The following is a 13184-nucleotide window of genomic DNA, read 5'->3' on the forward strand; positions in this document are numbered from 1 at the left end:
TTATGTGCTTTAGAAAGGCATGAATTTTTGAAAATATCGCATCTTCTCGGAATATCTGGATTTTGAAGCCTATTTTAAAATAAAAACTAGGGACCTAAAGACATAAAGCGAGCAGTAAGATGGTTCAGAGATTGGTTTGAATACTATAGCCATTGTTACATGGTTTGAATACTACAGCTATTGTCACATTCTAGTGCGCTATTGACCTAAATCTTAAAGTAAACCAAAATTTTTATTTTTATGGCTGTAGTTTTTAAATATTAAAAAAAAAAGCAACGTTAGGAATAAAGTCATTGACTTGTCTCTTATACTATTTATAAACAGCGCATTTTCGTATTAAACATACTTATATTTAAAGATAAGGCGTTAGCGGTTAAGTTGACACTATATTTGTCTATCAAAAGGTCCCACCCACCATTGTTTGCAGTTACGCCCACGGATCGGTTCTGGTCATCAACCCAAACCCGGACAAAGTTGCAACAAACATAGGAGATATCACTGTCAAGTGTCAACGTTGTCATGCCCATTTTCATAGAGTTATTGGTCAATAAAGTATCCACTAAGAAAAAAAAAATTAGTTGTTATTTCAATATCAGTGTTACCTTAGACATGGTATGGTGTGACAGGGGGTCGTCCGACCACCTTTTCCAACCAATCATGCTATGAATTGTCGTCTCGACGTGCTTGTTCTTTGTCAAAAAATTTGTTTGCATCAATATCAGAACCAGTTGTTGTGTTACGGATAATATTGGCAGGTAAAAATAAATGTAAGAGATTAAACAAATAATAGCATTTTAGAAACCACACTTAAAAGCGTTATAAATGATATTAGCATGTTAAAAGAAAAGGGAAAAAGCTTTGTCCTTTTAACTTAGTTTATCGGCTTATTGGAATGACTCATGTTATGAAATATGAAAAAACTTATGTAATCAGGACTTTCCTGGTGCCTACAATTCGAACCTAATTTGGAAAAGTAATCGCTCATCACTTTTACTGCTGACGGCTGAATGGTTTTGTTCGGAGTTGTGAACAGCAATTGGAATTTGAGCAGTGTCTAGAAAATAAGGTACTATGCTGAAACGGGTCTATGTTTGTTTTTATGTTTTTAAAAACTAATATAAAACGTTTTAAATAAAATTGAAATTAAAATAAGATGACACGGGCTAACCTATAACCGTACTTGGCCATGCAAACATTTTAAATGATCATCAACGCAATATGAACTATGACACTTCCCAGGTTAATTAGCCTGAGTAAACCAAACAATTAATTTGTTTGGCAAATAAACCCTATGTTTAGGACTTCAAATTAATTGTTTTTTTATAAGCCAAAGAGAAGAAGTTCATCGAGTTTCCTAGGTCAGCTGCTGGAACCATGTTTGTAGCAACAATGATCAGTATAAAAGTAACAAAAATGAATGCAAAATTCATCACATATACATAGAACTCTTATACACAATGTCATTGACACTAAAAGGAGACAATTCAAATCAGTAATCTCCTGCTTAATAGTAGTCATCGTCCTCATCGTTTCTTCCTCCAGTGAATCTTCTAACTATGGCTCCTATCACTCCCAACAGCACGAACAGTGCGAAAAGCTCGAACCCACCTCCGATTCCAACCGCCACGCTCGGCCCAGGCACGAAAAATGAGAAAGGAGACCAACCCCAGCCACCATAAAATGGTGAACCAAATCCATAGCCACCAATGAGTGGAGGTGCCACTGGAGGATTTATATAGATGTTTGTCCTGTGATCCAAATGAGATCAGTGTATAAGCATCATGCAGTCAAAGACTATTGTCTTCAGAGCACTCAATTTGTGATTCCCTTCCACTATCTCCATATACTAGAAAATTTGTTCCAAACTTGATACAAAATGGGATGTTCTTGAAGATAACATTTCCCGATTTGTCCCACTTCATTGGATAAGGTGCATCTAGGTACTGGCGAAATGTTGCATAAAGAAACAGTTTTGGGAAGTACTGTCTAGCCTTGCTCTAAATGCAGCTTCACATAAGCTTGGCCATGTCGTTTGGGGAGTTGGGAAATTGAGAAAGATGAGTGAAAAGATAATGGTTACCTTGAATTGTTGATTCTTGGCGATGAAGCACGCGGCGCGGAGCGGAATGCCTGGCCACCAACTCTGCCACCGGTTTTTGCAGCCATGGCATCACTGACCGGAGCCAGTGTCAAGATCCCGGCTGCAAATGTTGCTATTGCTAGATTCACTAATCGATCATCCTTCTTTGCTTCGTCTTCCCTAAGCCAGTTAAAGAACCAAACAAGAAAACGAGATAAAAACAAAAAGAAAAGCAATACGACGCGATCAGCAACACTCTCCTATCTCAACAAGCGTTACATCACTCTGGCCACTGCAGGCTGCAGCCAGAGTCCCATCTAAAAGGGCGTACTAGTAAATACTAAGCACAAAAATTAAGAGCAGAAGACACTATCTATAACCCATTTAGGTTACACTAAGACTGTGCAGGAATCCTGGTTCAGCATCAGAACTAGTTCCAATGAGGTCACTTTGATGCTAAAAACCAGAATCATTTTCTCCTCGTCCAAAAGGAGCAATTGAAAGAAAGGAGAGCTATTTTAGATCCATTCAGCCTAACTTTTGAGAAACGCAAGGGTTGATCATCGTGTCGTTTTAGAAGGGGCTTCTTTATCGAGATGGGGGGTCAAGAGAAAGAGGCGTTAGAGGTTTTTACCTGGTTTGCGGTTGTTGGATGCGATTTTTCATGGACGCCCTGCAGGACAAGAACTGGGCCCGCCTTTGGGTACATCTTCTGTTTGTTGCAAGTGGGATGGTGAGAGGGCTGTGGTGAGAGGACGCCATGGCCATGGCTGCGGGAGCCTTCCTTTCTTTCTGGCCTGTTGTTATATTGAATAGGGGACACTTCGTGTTTCCCTGGTTATTAAGAGGGAGAGGGAACTAGGAAGTGTCTTATCCTTCTGTGGTAGTGCCACGCGGCTTAACGTGGATGGTGTGGAGGAGGAAGAAAGATGGACGTAGGATATTTCTCTTGGCGAGGGGTCCATCGCCGTCTCGTTGAATGGGCGTGCAGCGTGCTTGCTCTGTTTTGGTCCCACGCGCACCAAGTATTCGTTGAAATAACCCACAGGCATGCGGGCATAGATTTGGTGGTCTATAGGACGCAAGTATTTGCTGAGATGATCTTGCACCTAGATGCACCTTAATAATAGTCATCGTCTTCATCGTTCCTTCCTCCAGTGAATCTTCTAACTATGGCTCCTATCACTCCCAACAGCACGAACAGTGCGAAAAGCTCGAACCAACCTCCGATTTTCCAACCGCCACTCTCGGCCCAGCCACGAAAAATGAGACAGGAGACCAACCCCAGCCACCATAAAATGGTGAACCAAATCCATAGCCATCAATGAGTGGAGGTGCCACTGGGGGCCCGTTTGGGCACGCTCGCGTCTTCCTCCTTTGCTGAGCTTCGTCCTGCCGCTGCCGCAACCCCTACCTCGCGTCTTCCTGCTTCGCTGCTCTCCCTACATCTCCCTTTTATCTGGTGGTGCGGTTCTTCTTCTGGGTGGCTCCTCAAGCGGTTTCCATTGGACCTGGAATTCTTCCTGCGTTTTTCCTCCCTACGGCGGTTCTTCTTACTCTCGTCCCAAATTCGACTCAAAGAAGGTACAATCATAGGTAAAAAAAAATTTGGGTTTGTTGTTATGTTGAAATGCTTGCGCACAAAATTTCGGAAATGATTTTCTGAATGAAGTTCAGCGGTCGAATCCGAATAACAAGGAAAATTTTCGGGGTTTCCTTTCCCTCTATCTTCTGGTTTTCTTTCCTTTTGTTCCCTTCTTCGTCTTGTGAATGAAGTGCAGAGGCGTACGCCTCAGGTCGAGTGAAGAAAACGTTGGTTAATTTGGTTTAACGTACTTAACTTTTTTAAAGTTAAACTAAAACACACGAGGGTTTTTCTCAGGGCTTTCATCTCGGAATTCTATTTCGCACAGGCTTCTCCGTCCAGAATCTCATTGTCTCCGGCTTCTCTGTCCAGAAGCTGCCCAAGTCCACCATCATAGCCTTCAACGCAGAGTCGCATGCCACAGCCAACCAGCGCAACTCAGCCGGTTTCTCATGCTATATTTTGGATTTAAAAGGTAAAAATCATTTTCTGTTGGATAATGTTGAGAAATGGTGAAACTAGACAATATGGGCTAACAGATGAAGCAAATTTGGAATACGATTGTTCACTGTCGTACAAAATCTGTATGTTGAATACAAATTTGCAATACAACAATATGTAACTCATTTTCTGTTGTAAATGGAACATTAGAAGCCCAAAAAGTTATGTTGGTTTCTAGAACTTTATAAAATCCTAGATGTAGAAATGAAAAATTATATTTTTGGTTATAATTTTCACATATGTTCAAGGAATTGTGTTTTGCAAAAGGCAGATTTGATGATGGCATCCGTGAGAATGAGTTACATCGTAAGTAGGTACTGGTATATGATGTTTTGTTTCTTTCTAACAAAAGCAAACATGATACGTAGTTCCACTAGCTGTTAAAACAATTTCAATCTTCCTTTTTAGAGGAACGGGGCATTATGGAAAAAAACCACAGCAAAAATAATATGTCCACTTAGTTTATGCAAAAAGGATTACATGTTTGATATATAGCATCTGTTGTATATTTAGGTTATCGTGGAGAAGGCAGAGAAAAATGACATTGCAGACATTGATAAGAAGAAGTCAATTACATTGCAGACATTGATAAAAAGAAGTCAATTGCTTTCTTCCATTCATTTGAATATTATTCATTTAGTCATTGCAAAATTTAGCAACTAATTCTTATGTTTCTGCTAATATCATTGGATTTTTCTGTCGTCAATGTCATTAGTTACTGATTTCTAGTTCAGCAATTGCTATGCCCTTATGCTTGTTGATAGAAAAATCTATTTGTTGATAGGAAAATCTGAACATTTGTTATGTTCTGTTAGCATAAATAATATTGCAGTGAACAAGATTGTGAACCCCCTCACTTTCTTGGTCTTGCATTATGCCTATATGTAATGGAGCCTGAAGCCATTTATGTTATAATAACATTCCTGCAAACATTTTAACACCTGGATGTTGTACAAAATCTGTATGTTGAATACATGGACAGACATGTAAACCATTTTGAACAACTGATAATCGAGAATGGAAAAATAAACCCATTAGACACTTAGTATGAATTTTCATTTTCAGTTCATCAGCTGTTAGCACTTTGAATGTCTTCTATATTATGCACTTTGAATGTCTTCTATATTATGCTTATTTTGATCATATTATGCTTATTTTTTTGTTCTATTTTGGGGTTTGCAATACTTGTTTTTGTTTTTTTTTTGTTCTATTTTGGGGTTTGCAATTACTTGTTTTTGTTTTTTTTTTTGTACTGTATGGAAGGTTCAAGCTCAAGAAATGATAATGGAGATGCAACATTTTTTGGATTTTTTAATGTAACTTTTCATTATGAATTCAGCTGCTTTGGAAGGTTCAGCTAGATCTTATTTTGAGCATGCTGTTTTGGGATCTGAGTTTTATTAGTTTGAACATGAAAATTAGCACTTATTATGGCATTCTCAGTCATTAAATTTGAGTTTGATAATGGAGCTCTTGTTTAGTAATCTGGAGTTTCTTGGTGGAACTAGAAGCTGATTTGTGTTTGTTTATAATTTTGATGTTTGTCATCCTAGAAGTTAATTTGTGTTCATCAATATTGTTAATGTTTTGCATCTCAGGCTGTTAGTTCGTTCAATATTTCTTAAGCTGCAAACAAGTTGCGATTGATGTTGTTATCATTTACGTTTTAAGCAACTGATACACGCAAAGACACAAACGCACCCGTATATAGTTGTTGAATAACTAGTAGTTGACCTTCATGTTCATTGCAACGCTGGTAGTGGTTTGGAAGATGGTTTATTATTTATCCAGGTGTTTAAGAAACTATATCAAAAGATTATGTAAATCTGAAAATATGTTTCCTTATTATCAAACTAAGAAATAATTTTCTGAAAAACTGAAAATATATTTCTTTATCATCAAACACAGGTCATCACACACACTTCAAAATGAGAATTCGAAAGATTTTTCCCATTCCTTTATTGTAGGAAATATATTTCTAAAAATATATTTTTAATTCCAAATTTCCAGGCCATCAAACGAGCCTTGGAGGATTTATATAGATGTTTGTCGTGTGATCCAAATGAGATCAGTGTATAAGGCATCATGCAGCCAAAGACTATTGTTTTCTGAGCACTCAATTTGTGATTCCCTTCCAATATCTCCATATACTAGAAAATTTGTTCCAAACTTGATACAAAATGGGCTGTTCTTGAAGATATCATTTCCCGATTTATCCCACTTTTTTGGATAAGGTGCATCTAGGTACTGGCCAAATCTTGCAGAAAGAAGCAGTTTTGGGAAGTACTGTCTAGCCTTGCTCTAAATGCAGCTTCACATAAGCTTGGCCATGTCGTTGGGAAGTTGGAAATTGGGAAAGGTGAGTGAAAATATAGTAGTTACCTTGAATTGTTGATTCTTGGCGATGAAGCACGCGGCGCGGAGCGGAATGCCTGGCCACCAACTCTGCCACTGGTTTTTGCTGCCATGGCATCACTGATTGGAGCCAGTGTCAAGATCCCGGCTGCAAATGTTGCTATTGCTAGCTTCACTAATCGATCGTCCTTCTTTGCTTCGTCTTCCCTAAGCCAGTTGAAGAACCAAACAAGAAAACAAGATAAAAACAAAAGGAAAAGCAATACGACGAGATCAGCAACACGTTCCTATCTCAACAAGCGTTACATCACTCCAGCCACTGCAGCCAGAGTCCCATCTGAAAGGGCGTACTAGTAAATACTAAGCACACAAATTAAGAGTAGAAGACACTATCTATAACCCATTTAGGTTACACTAAGACTGTGCTGGAATCCTGGTTCAGCATCAGAACTAGTTCCAATGAGGTCATTTGATGCTAAAAACCAGGATCATTTTCTCCTCATCCAAAAGGAGCAATTGAAAGAAAGCAGAGCTATTTTAGATCCATTCAGCCTAACTTTTGAGAAACACAAGGGTTGATCATCGTGTCGTTTTAGAAGGGGCTTCTTTATCGAGATGGGGGTCAAGAGAAAGAGGCGTTAGAGGTTTTTACCTGGTTTGCGGTTGTTGGCTGCGATCTTTCATGGGCGCCCTACAGGACAAGAACTGCGCATTGGTCCATGGTCCTGCTCCAACGAATCAAAAAGAAAAAGAAAGGAAAAGTTAATTTTTTTTTCAAATCAGGGGCATGTAATATTTGGATTTGGATTTAGTTTAATGTTACCCTGATCCAACCAACAAAACCCAGCCCGCGCTTTCGTTTTCGTTTGCCCTATTTCGAAAACAGGTTTTGGGAAGGGAAGAAGAGAGTGCGAGGGAGGGAACAAGAGACAAAGTGAGGGAGATAGAGAATAAAAGAGTGAGAAAGGGAGCACGAGAGACGGAGAGAGCAGGGCTGCAGGAAGGAGGTCGGAAGAGGAGGAGAGAGAAGAACATGAGGAAAAAGAAGGACACAACGGCAGTGAGTAAAATCGTTTGAGATTTTCAATTTTCTCTTGATTTTTAATTTTTTTTTGAATTAATGGTTTGGACGATTAGCTTGCCATTGGAATTATGGGATTCCAGCTTTTAATAATTCATAGCATGAGATTTACTGGGATTCCGGCGGATGAGTTTCCTGCTTGACGATTGGATTGTTATTATATGTGCTGCTATTTACTTTATTGAGCAGCAGATGATGAAGCTGGGTTGTCAATCTATTTCCTTTCTCTATCAAGTGACCCTTATTCTTTTCAATTTGAACACTATTCGCTTCGCTGTACGCGGCCCTGTTGCAGCCACTTCAACTCTGGTTCTTAATTCTTATTGTGTGGCACTTATTAACGTCCAGTCTGTACATGCCCCTTTTCTATTGCTGATTCTTTATTATGTCATTCTCCTGTTCGGGGAATTATTATTTTTTCAAAATGTATGAATATTTGTTGGACTTGCTTCTCTTTCTCTGCATTTTGATCAGATGCATGCAATCAAGTGTCTGAAGTAGCGAATGTAGGCAGCAATAAGGAACTTGCCGCCAAAGGGGCCATAACATGAAAGCTTGAGAAGAAGTGGTAGACGTGTGAAAATATAGCCCCATGCATCAGTAGCCTCTCATAGCCAGCTTAGAGAAACATGTTGCCGTTCAGTACTGCTCTCTGATTTTGTAGTCGAAATCAAATACTTAAACGAGAAGTGTGACTGGTTGCGACTTATTTAATTATCGCTTACTAATGATCTTTGATATAGAAGATCGTTAGTGAATGTATAAGTAGCCAATATTATCTCGTAGCCAATATTATCTCGTAGTTTTCATGATAGGATTTATTCGGACTACTTAATTTGGCTGGCAAGTGCCATAATAAGCTTTGCATTGTAACATGACCTCTGCAAACTATCATATTTTTCTGCAATGCGATTGTCCTTGTTCTGCTTTGCTGCATGGATGTAGCACAAGATATCATTCTATTTCAGCATGTCCTGGAAAGTGACAACCAGTTAAACTGGTTGGCTATGCTATTGGAACAACCTTCAAATTATCATAGATATGTATCTAAGATTTGGGTATTTCATTCTATAACTGTTTGTTGCCCAAGAGGTTGCTTCAAGGGCACTTATGTTGGGTAAATTTTGGGGGTTTCCATAAATTTCGATATGAATTTGATTGGACATGGAGAAATTGAGTGACCTGAGTATGGAGAAGTCAATTTTCAGCATGTTTTAGAATGATTTTTGGAGGGGCATTTTCTTGAACTCACAAAACTATTAGGCATTCTCTGTTTTTTCCAGTCTATAGCATGCCCTCACATCCTTTGTTGGAGCTAAGAAACAACATGGTTGAGCATTGCTTTTTGTAGTTACAGGCATGACTAACAACATTTGCTTGAAATTGCATTTTGGTGTCTAATTTGCTTTCTTAAATTGCTTGTAGGTTTACATCACAGAGATAATATCTTTCTTTTCTATTATTTGATTGTGGGATTAATTTTCTGTTGTTTTATTGTGAGATAATACCTTAGCATTTCCTAGCTTTATTCTGACTATTTGAATGCCACTTGATTAGGTGGTGACTCTGAACCCATATTTGCAGGGCCTATCCACTGGTGGTAATTCGAAAAGCAAGGCAACATCATTCACAAGGGAGGGGAGAAAAAAACTTTTCGTTGTTCTACAAAGTGCAAGAGGTTCAAGAGGTAAATGTTTGTCTTCTTTATCTGCTGTTTACAAGGTGGTTGATTTTAAATTCCTGTTTTTTCATAAGTTAAAATTTTAATATCTTCCTTCGATATGTTTAAACTTTAAACTTTAAATCTTATTGTCTATTTTAAATTTCAAAATTTTCATGTTAGCTTATTGAGAAGATTAAACATATTCAATAGGTAAAGTATTTTGTTGCATCATTTTTATGTTAATGTTTATTTGGGTCATTATTTAATTTCAATAATAAATGATGTAGTTTTTATTTATATTTTATTGTGCAGGTGAATGAATGATGATATGTAACTATTTTCAATAAAAACAGAGACAAAAACTGATTGTGCTACATAGAAAAATACAAAACTGCTTGTTTTAGGTAAGTAACATTTATTTTTTTGGTTTTCGAGTTTATAGATGTATTTGTTTGCTACATTTTAGGTTGTGATATTTGTATGTCCACTTTATGTTCACACCTACGTCACTCTATTAAAAATAGAGCACCTTACCTGTTTAGGACAGATCGCGCTTTGTGCTAATGACACAAGCAATTATTAAAATGTGCCGTAGGACGGGTCGCGCATAACGTTCATGACGTGCACAATTGTATACGACATATTTTTACTTTTACAGTTTTACCATATACACCGTTTGGCCCGCCCCGGGAAAAAATCCTGGCTTGGCCCCTGGTCTGAAGGACGCCAAGTCTTTGCTGTGGTGATCGAGATATTGGTTGCTTCCTAATTGAGGATCTGATCTTGCGATTTTTGTTATTGTCTTGGGAACTACTTGGGATTCAAAGTAGTGAATGTCCAACTTTTTTTAACCGAAGTAAAGTGGCTACCCTCTTTTGTATCCAGGATGAGACTATGAAGACGCCCATCAGATTGTTACCAGTCGTTCGCCACACCGCTCCCTCCTTATCATGTGCATCCTCTTGTTCCCAGTCGACCACTCAAATTGCCGATATTGATGAAGTTTGCAGGCTGATCAATGACCACCCATTTCCAGACGAGCCCTTAGAGCCAACCCTTCGTCAAATTGGAATACCCATCTCATCCTCCTTCATCGACAACGTACTTGGACGCCTATTTGCTGGTCACGCGAATGGGTTCAAGGCTTTGGAGCTCTTCAACTTTGCAAGGCGACACTCTGAGTTCAGGCTCACTTCAGATTTATTTGAGAAGATGGTTCACATCCTTTCACGAATGCGGAAGTTTGATAAAGTGTGGGAGTTATTTGATGAGATACACGTGAAGCATCCGTCTGTGATAAGTCTCAAGTCAATGAGCATTGTCTTAGCACGTTACTGTCAGCACCAATCGTTTGAAGAAACACTTGAAGCTTTCAGTAGGATGGAACGCTATGTCGGCGAGCACACCGTTGATACCTACAACGTGCTTCTCTACGCATTTTGCACTCAAAAGCACATGATGGAAGCTCGAGCCATCTTTCGTAAGATACACAGGCGGTTCATGCCGAATACGCAGACCCTGAACATCTTGCTCATGGGGTTCAAAGAATCCAGAAATCTTATCGCTGTGGAGCTGTTCTATCATGACTTGGTACGCAGGGGTTGTGTTGCCAACACAGTAACCTATAATATCAGAATCGATTCCTTTTGCAAGAAAGGCCGTGTTCATGATGCACTAAGACTGCTAAGCGAGATGGAAGAAAAAAACTGTTCTCCTACCATTGAGACTTACACTACATTAATTCATGGTTTCTGCATTGCTCGAGATCCAGTTAGGGCTCGTCAGATATTTGATGAAATGGAGAATCATGATCTGAAGCATGATTCTGTAGCATATAATGCGTTGATAAGTTGTTATGTTAGATTTGGGGATTTGAAATCAGCTGTAGACTTGATGGATGAAATGGAGGGGAGAGGAGTTCGGCATGATGATGTCACTTACAACACTTTATTCCGTGGTTTGAGGACTTTAGATTCGATAGGTGCACTCTCTAAGCTCTACCAGAAGATGATTGAGAAAGAATTTCTACCAAAAATGCAGACAGTCGTTCTGCTGATGAAATCTTTCTGTCAGAATGATCGATGTGATTTAGGAATTGATTTGTGGGATTATCTAATTCAAAAAGGTTGCTGTCCTCATGCACATGTACTTGATCTGTTGGTAACGAGCCTATGCTCTAGGGGTAAGACAGGCAGGGCTCTTGAATGTCTTTACGAATCATTGGCAAGGGGACGCCATCCAAATAAGCAAACGTTTCAAGTTTTGCTGGCCTATCTTCAGGAAGGAGGTGACGAAGACAAATTGATAGTTGTTAGAGAGATCATGAAAAAGTTAGGAATAAGTGCGTGAGGACAGTTCTAGTGACATTTTCTGCTCCATTTCCGAAATGGGTATGGATGGACAGCGGCAAGGGTATGGATGGACAGCAGCAAGCCTGACTTTTCCAGTTTTACTTACTGAAGAAATGTTATTATTTGAAAATACTTTTGTTGCTTTCAAGCTTGGCTGGTCCTGACTCAACATAGACGTCTTTCTGATGTTCTCTTGGCATGTCAGTTCATCGCCGGCAACAATTCTCATAAATTTCATATGATAACTATAAGGCAGTTAGGGAGTAATATAGAAGTATAAGTAGACCTCCCTACCCAAGCTCTGACGGGTGAGGCCCCTGAAGACTGCTAGCATTCGCTTGGAAGTAGATAATTGATCCCTTCATATAGCACACAACTGTTCAATAGAAGGATAGAAGGGTGTACTGTTCAATCAGAAGTGGAGTAAGGAGCTTTACAGAGGTTTGAAGCATTTTTATTGCAAAAGGAAGGAACCCCTCTTTCTGTGGAATTAGAAAGAAATTCCTCCAACAATCAGATCGACGAAGTCAAACGTAAATCTGGCTTTACCAAAGCAGGAGCTGTATTGACTCCTGAAAGAGGAAGCAGTAAGCACAGAGGCAGTCAACTCAGTATTTTCATCAAGCAAGCAAGCCCCTTCCGCTTGACTGAAGCTAGCCTTTCTGGTGAAACGGCATGGGTTTGACAAAAAAAAATCAGTTTCTCATCAAGAAATGCATATGTAGAAGGAAGGGACACCTATGTACGAGAAAGTTAGGTAAGTGGCGAAGCAGTATGCTACTAACAGAAGGGAAATATGTACTGCTGCTACTCAATCGCTAGCAGACAGTATGGAACTTCAACAGAATGTTGAAGCATTTACTTGCAAGAAAGAATCTTCTTCTATGGAATTAGAATCAGCAGAAAATAAATCTGATCTGACCAAGTCAGGTGGTGCATGGACTCCACTAGAGGGAGGAAGATAGGCCCGGAAATTCTCCAATCAGATATTGGTGGTTTCTTATTTTCTGTTTATTATTAGAACTTTAAATTAATTAACAATGTGCGCTGCCCTCTTTGTGGATTTGAATTAAGCATTAGTACAAGATCTAGGGGTGTTACTTATGTTACTTTGAAAGAGTGACAGAATCACCAAGCCACTGAAATGGTAATCCCTTCATTGACGGTCTACTATGGATGTTCTACTCATACAGCAGTTAAAACGTGGATTTATTAGATACTACGGTCAGTTGCTATAATATGCACAAAAAACTGAGAATGTTCCCTTCTGGTTATTGTTAAGTGAACATCTAACATATGTCATGGTCTCATGGAGCCAACCCGCTAAAATAGAGCATCTCCCACCGGAATGCTTACTGAACATTTGCAATGAACATGCAAGAGAATGCTAGCTTGAAATTTACAAAGCGAAGCTGCTTCCTAAACAGAATGTCTATGTTGCATAATACAGCACTAATTGAAACAACATATGCAGGTGAACCTGCTTAGGGATGGTATGAAGAGAATGAGAAATATATCCTCTACAGAGTTGTCTTATGGTGTAGAAGTTATTTCAGTTTGGCATGGTC

The 13184-nt window shown here is 39.1% G+C and overlaps 2 protein-coding genes across 10 annotated transcripts; one reads left to right on the top strand and one right to left on the bottom strand.

The window, feature by feature from the left end:
* Positions 1–1414: 1414 nt before the first annotated feature.
* Positions 1415–7368, bottom strand: LOC116249744 (uncharacterized). Of its 3 annotated transcripts, none has more exons than XM_050076636.1 (3): positions 7174–7368; positions 6549–6728; positions 1415–1748 (listed from the first exon to the last, which is right to left on the bottom strand). In XM_050076636.1, exons 1-3 carry the CDS (start codon positions 7203–7205, stop codon positions 1505–1507), a joined length of 456 nt encoding a protein of 151 aa, XP_049932593.1. In that variant the 5' UTR covers positions 7206–7368; the 3' UTR covers positions 1415–1504. The 3 variants fall into 3 exon arrangements, with proteins under 3 accessions (XP_049932593.1, XP_049932592.1, XP_031478842.1); XM_050076635.1 differs by lacking the exon at positions 6549–6728 and adding an exon at positions 2081–2260 and having other exon boundaries at positions 7174–7220; XM_031622982.2 differs by lacking the exons at positions 6549–6728; positions 7174–7368 and adding exons at positions 2081–2260; positions 2715–2918.
* Positions 2946–12720, top strand: LOC116249742 (pentatricopeptide repeat-containing protein At3g61360-like). Of its 7 annotated transcripts, none has more exons than XM_031622975.2 (5): positions 2946–3676; positions 3963–4140; positions 9160–9289; positions 9578–9669; positions 10151–12720. In XM_031622975.2, the coding sequence occupies exon 5, from the start codon at positions 10160–10162 to the stop codon at positions 11612–11614; it is 1455 nt and encodes a 484-aa protein (XP_031478835.1). In that variant the 5' UTR covers positions 2946–3676; positions 3963–4140; positions 9160–9289; positions 9578–9669; positions 10151–10159; the 3' UTR covers positions 11615–12720. The 7 variants fall into 7 exon arrangements, with proteins under 7 accessions (XP_031478835.1, XP_049932590.1, XP_031478837.1 ...); XM_050076633.1 differs by having other exon boundaries at positions 9187–9289; XM_031622977.2 differs by having other exon boundaries at positions 3994–4140.
* Positions 12721–13184: the final 464 nt, after the last annotated feature.

This window comes from Nymphaea colorata, chromosome 3 (genome assembly GCF_008831285.2).
Source record: "Nymphaea colorata isolate Beijing-Zhang1983 chromosome 3, ASM883128v2, whole genome shotgun sequence".
NCBI lineage: Eukaryota > Viridiplantae > Streptophyta > Magnoliopsida > Nymphaeales > Nymphaeaceae > Nymphaea > Nymphaea colorata.

Excerpts from the sequence above, each read along its gene's own strand:
- LOC116249744 (XM_031622982.2), bottom strand. The coding sequence starts at position 2,848 with ATGGCCATGGCGTCCTCTCACCACAGCCCTCTCACCATCCCACTTGCA. Across the intron at positions 2,261-2,714 it reads ATCCAACAACCGCAAACCAG|GGAAGACGAAGCAAAGAAGG; the intron begins GTAAAAACCTCT and ends TAACTGGCTTAG. Across the intron at positions 1,749-2,080 it reads CCAAGAATCAACAATTCAAG|GACAAACATCTATATAAATC; the intron begins GTAACCATTATC and ends TTTGGATCACAG.
- LOC116249742 (XM_031622975.2), top strand. The coding sequence starts at position 10,160 with ATGAAGACGCCCATCAGATTGTTACCAGTCGTTCGCCACACCGCTCCC.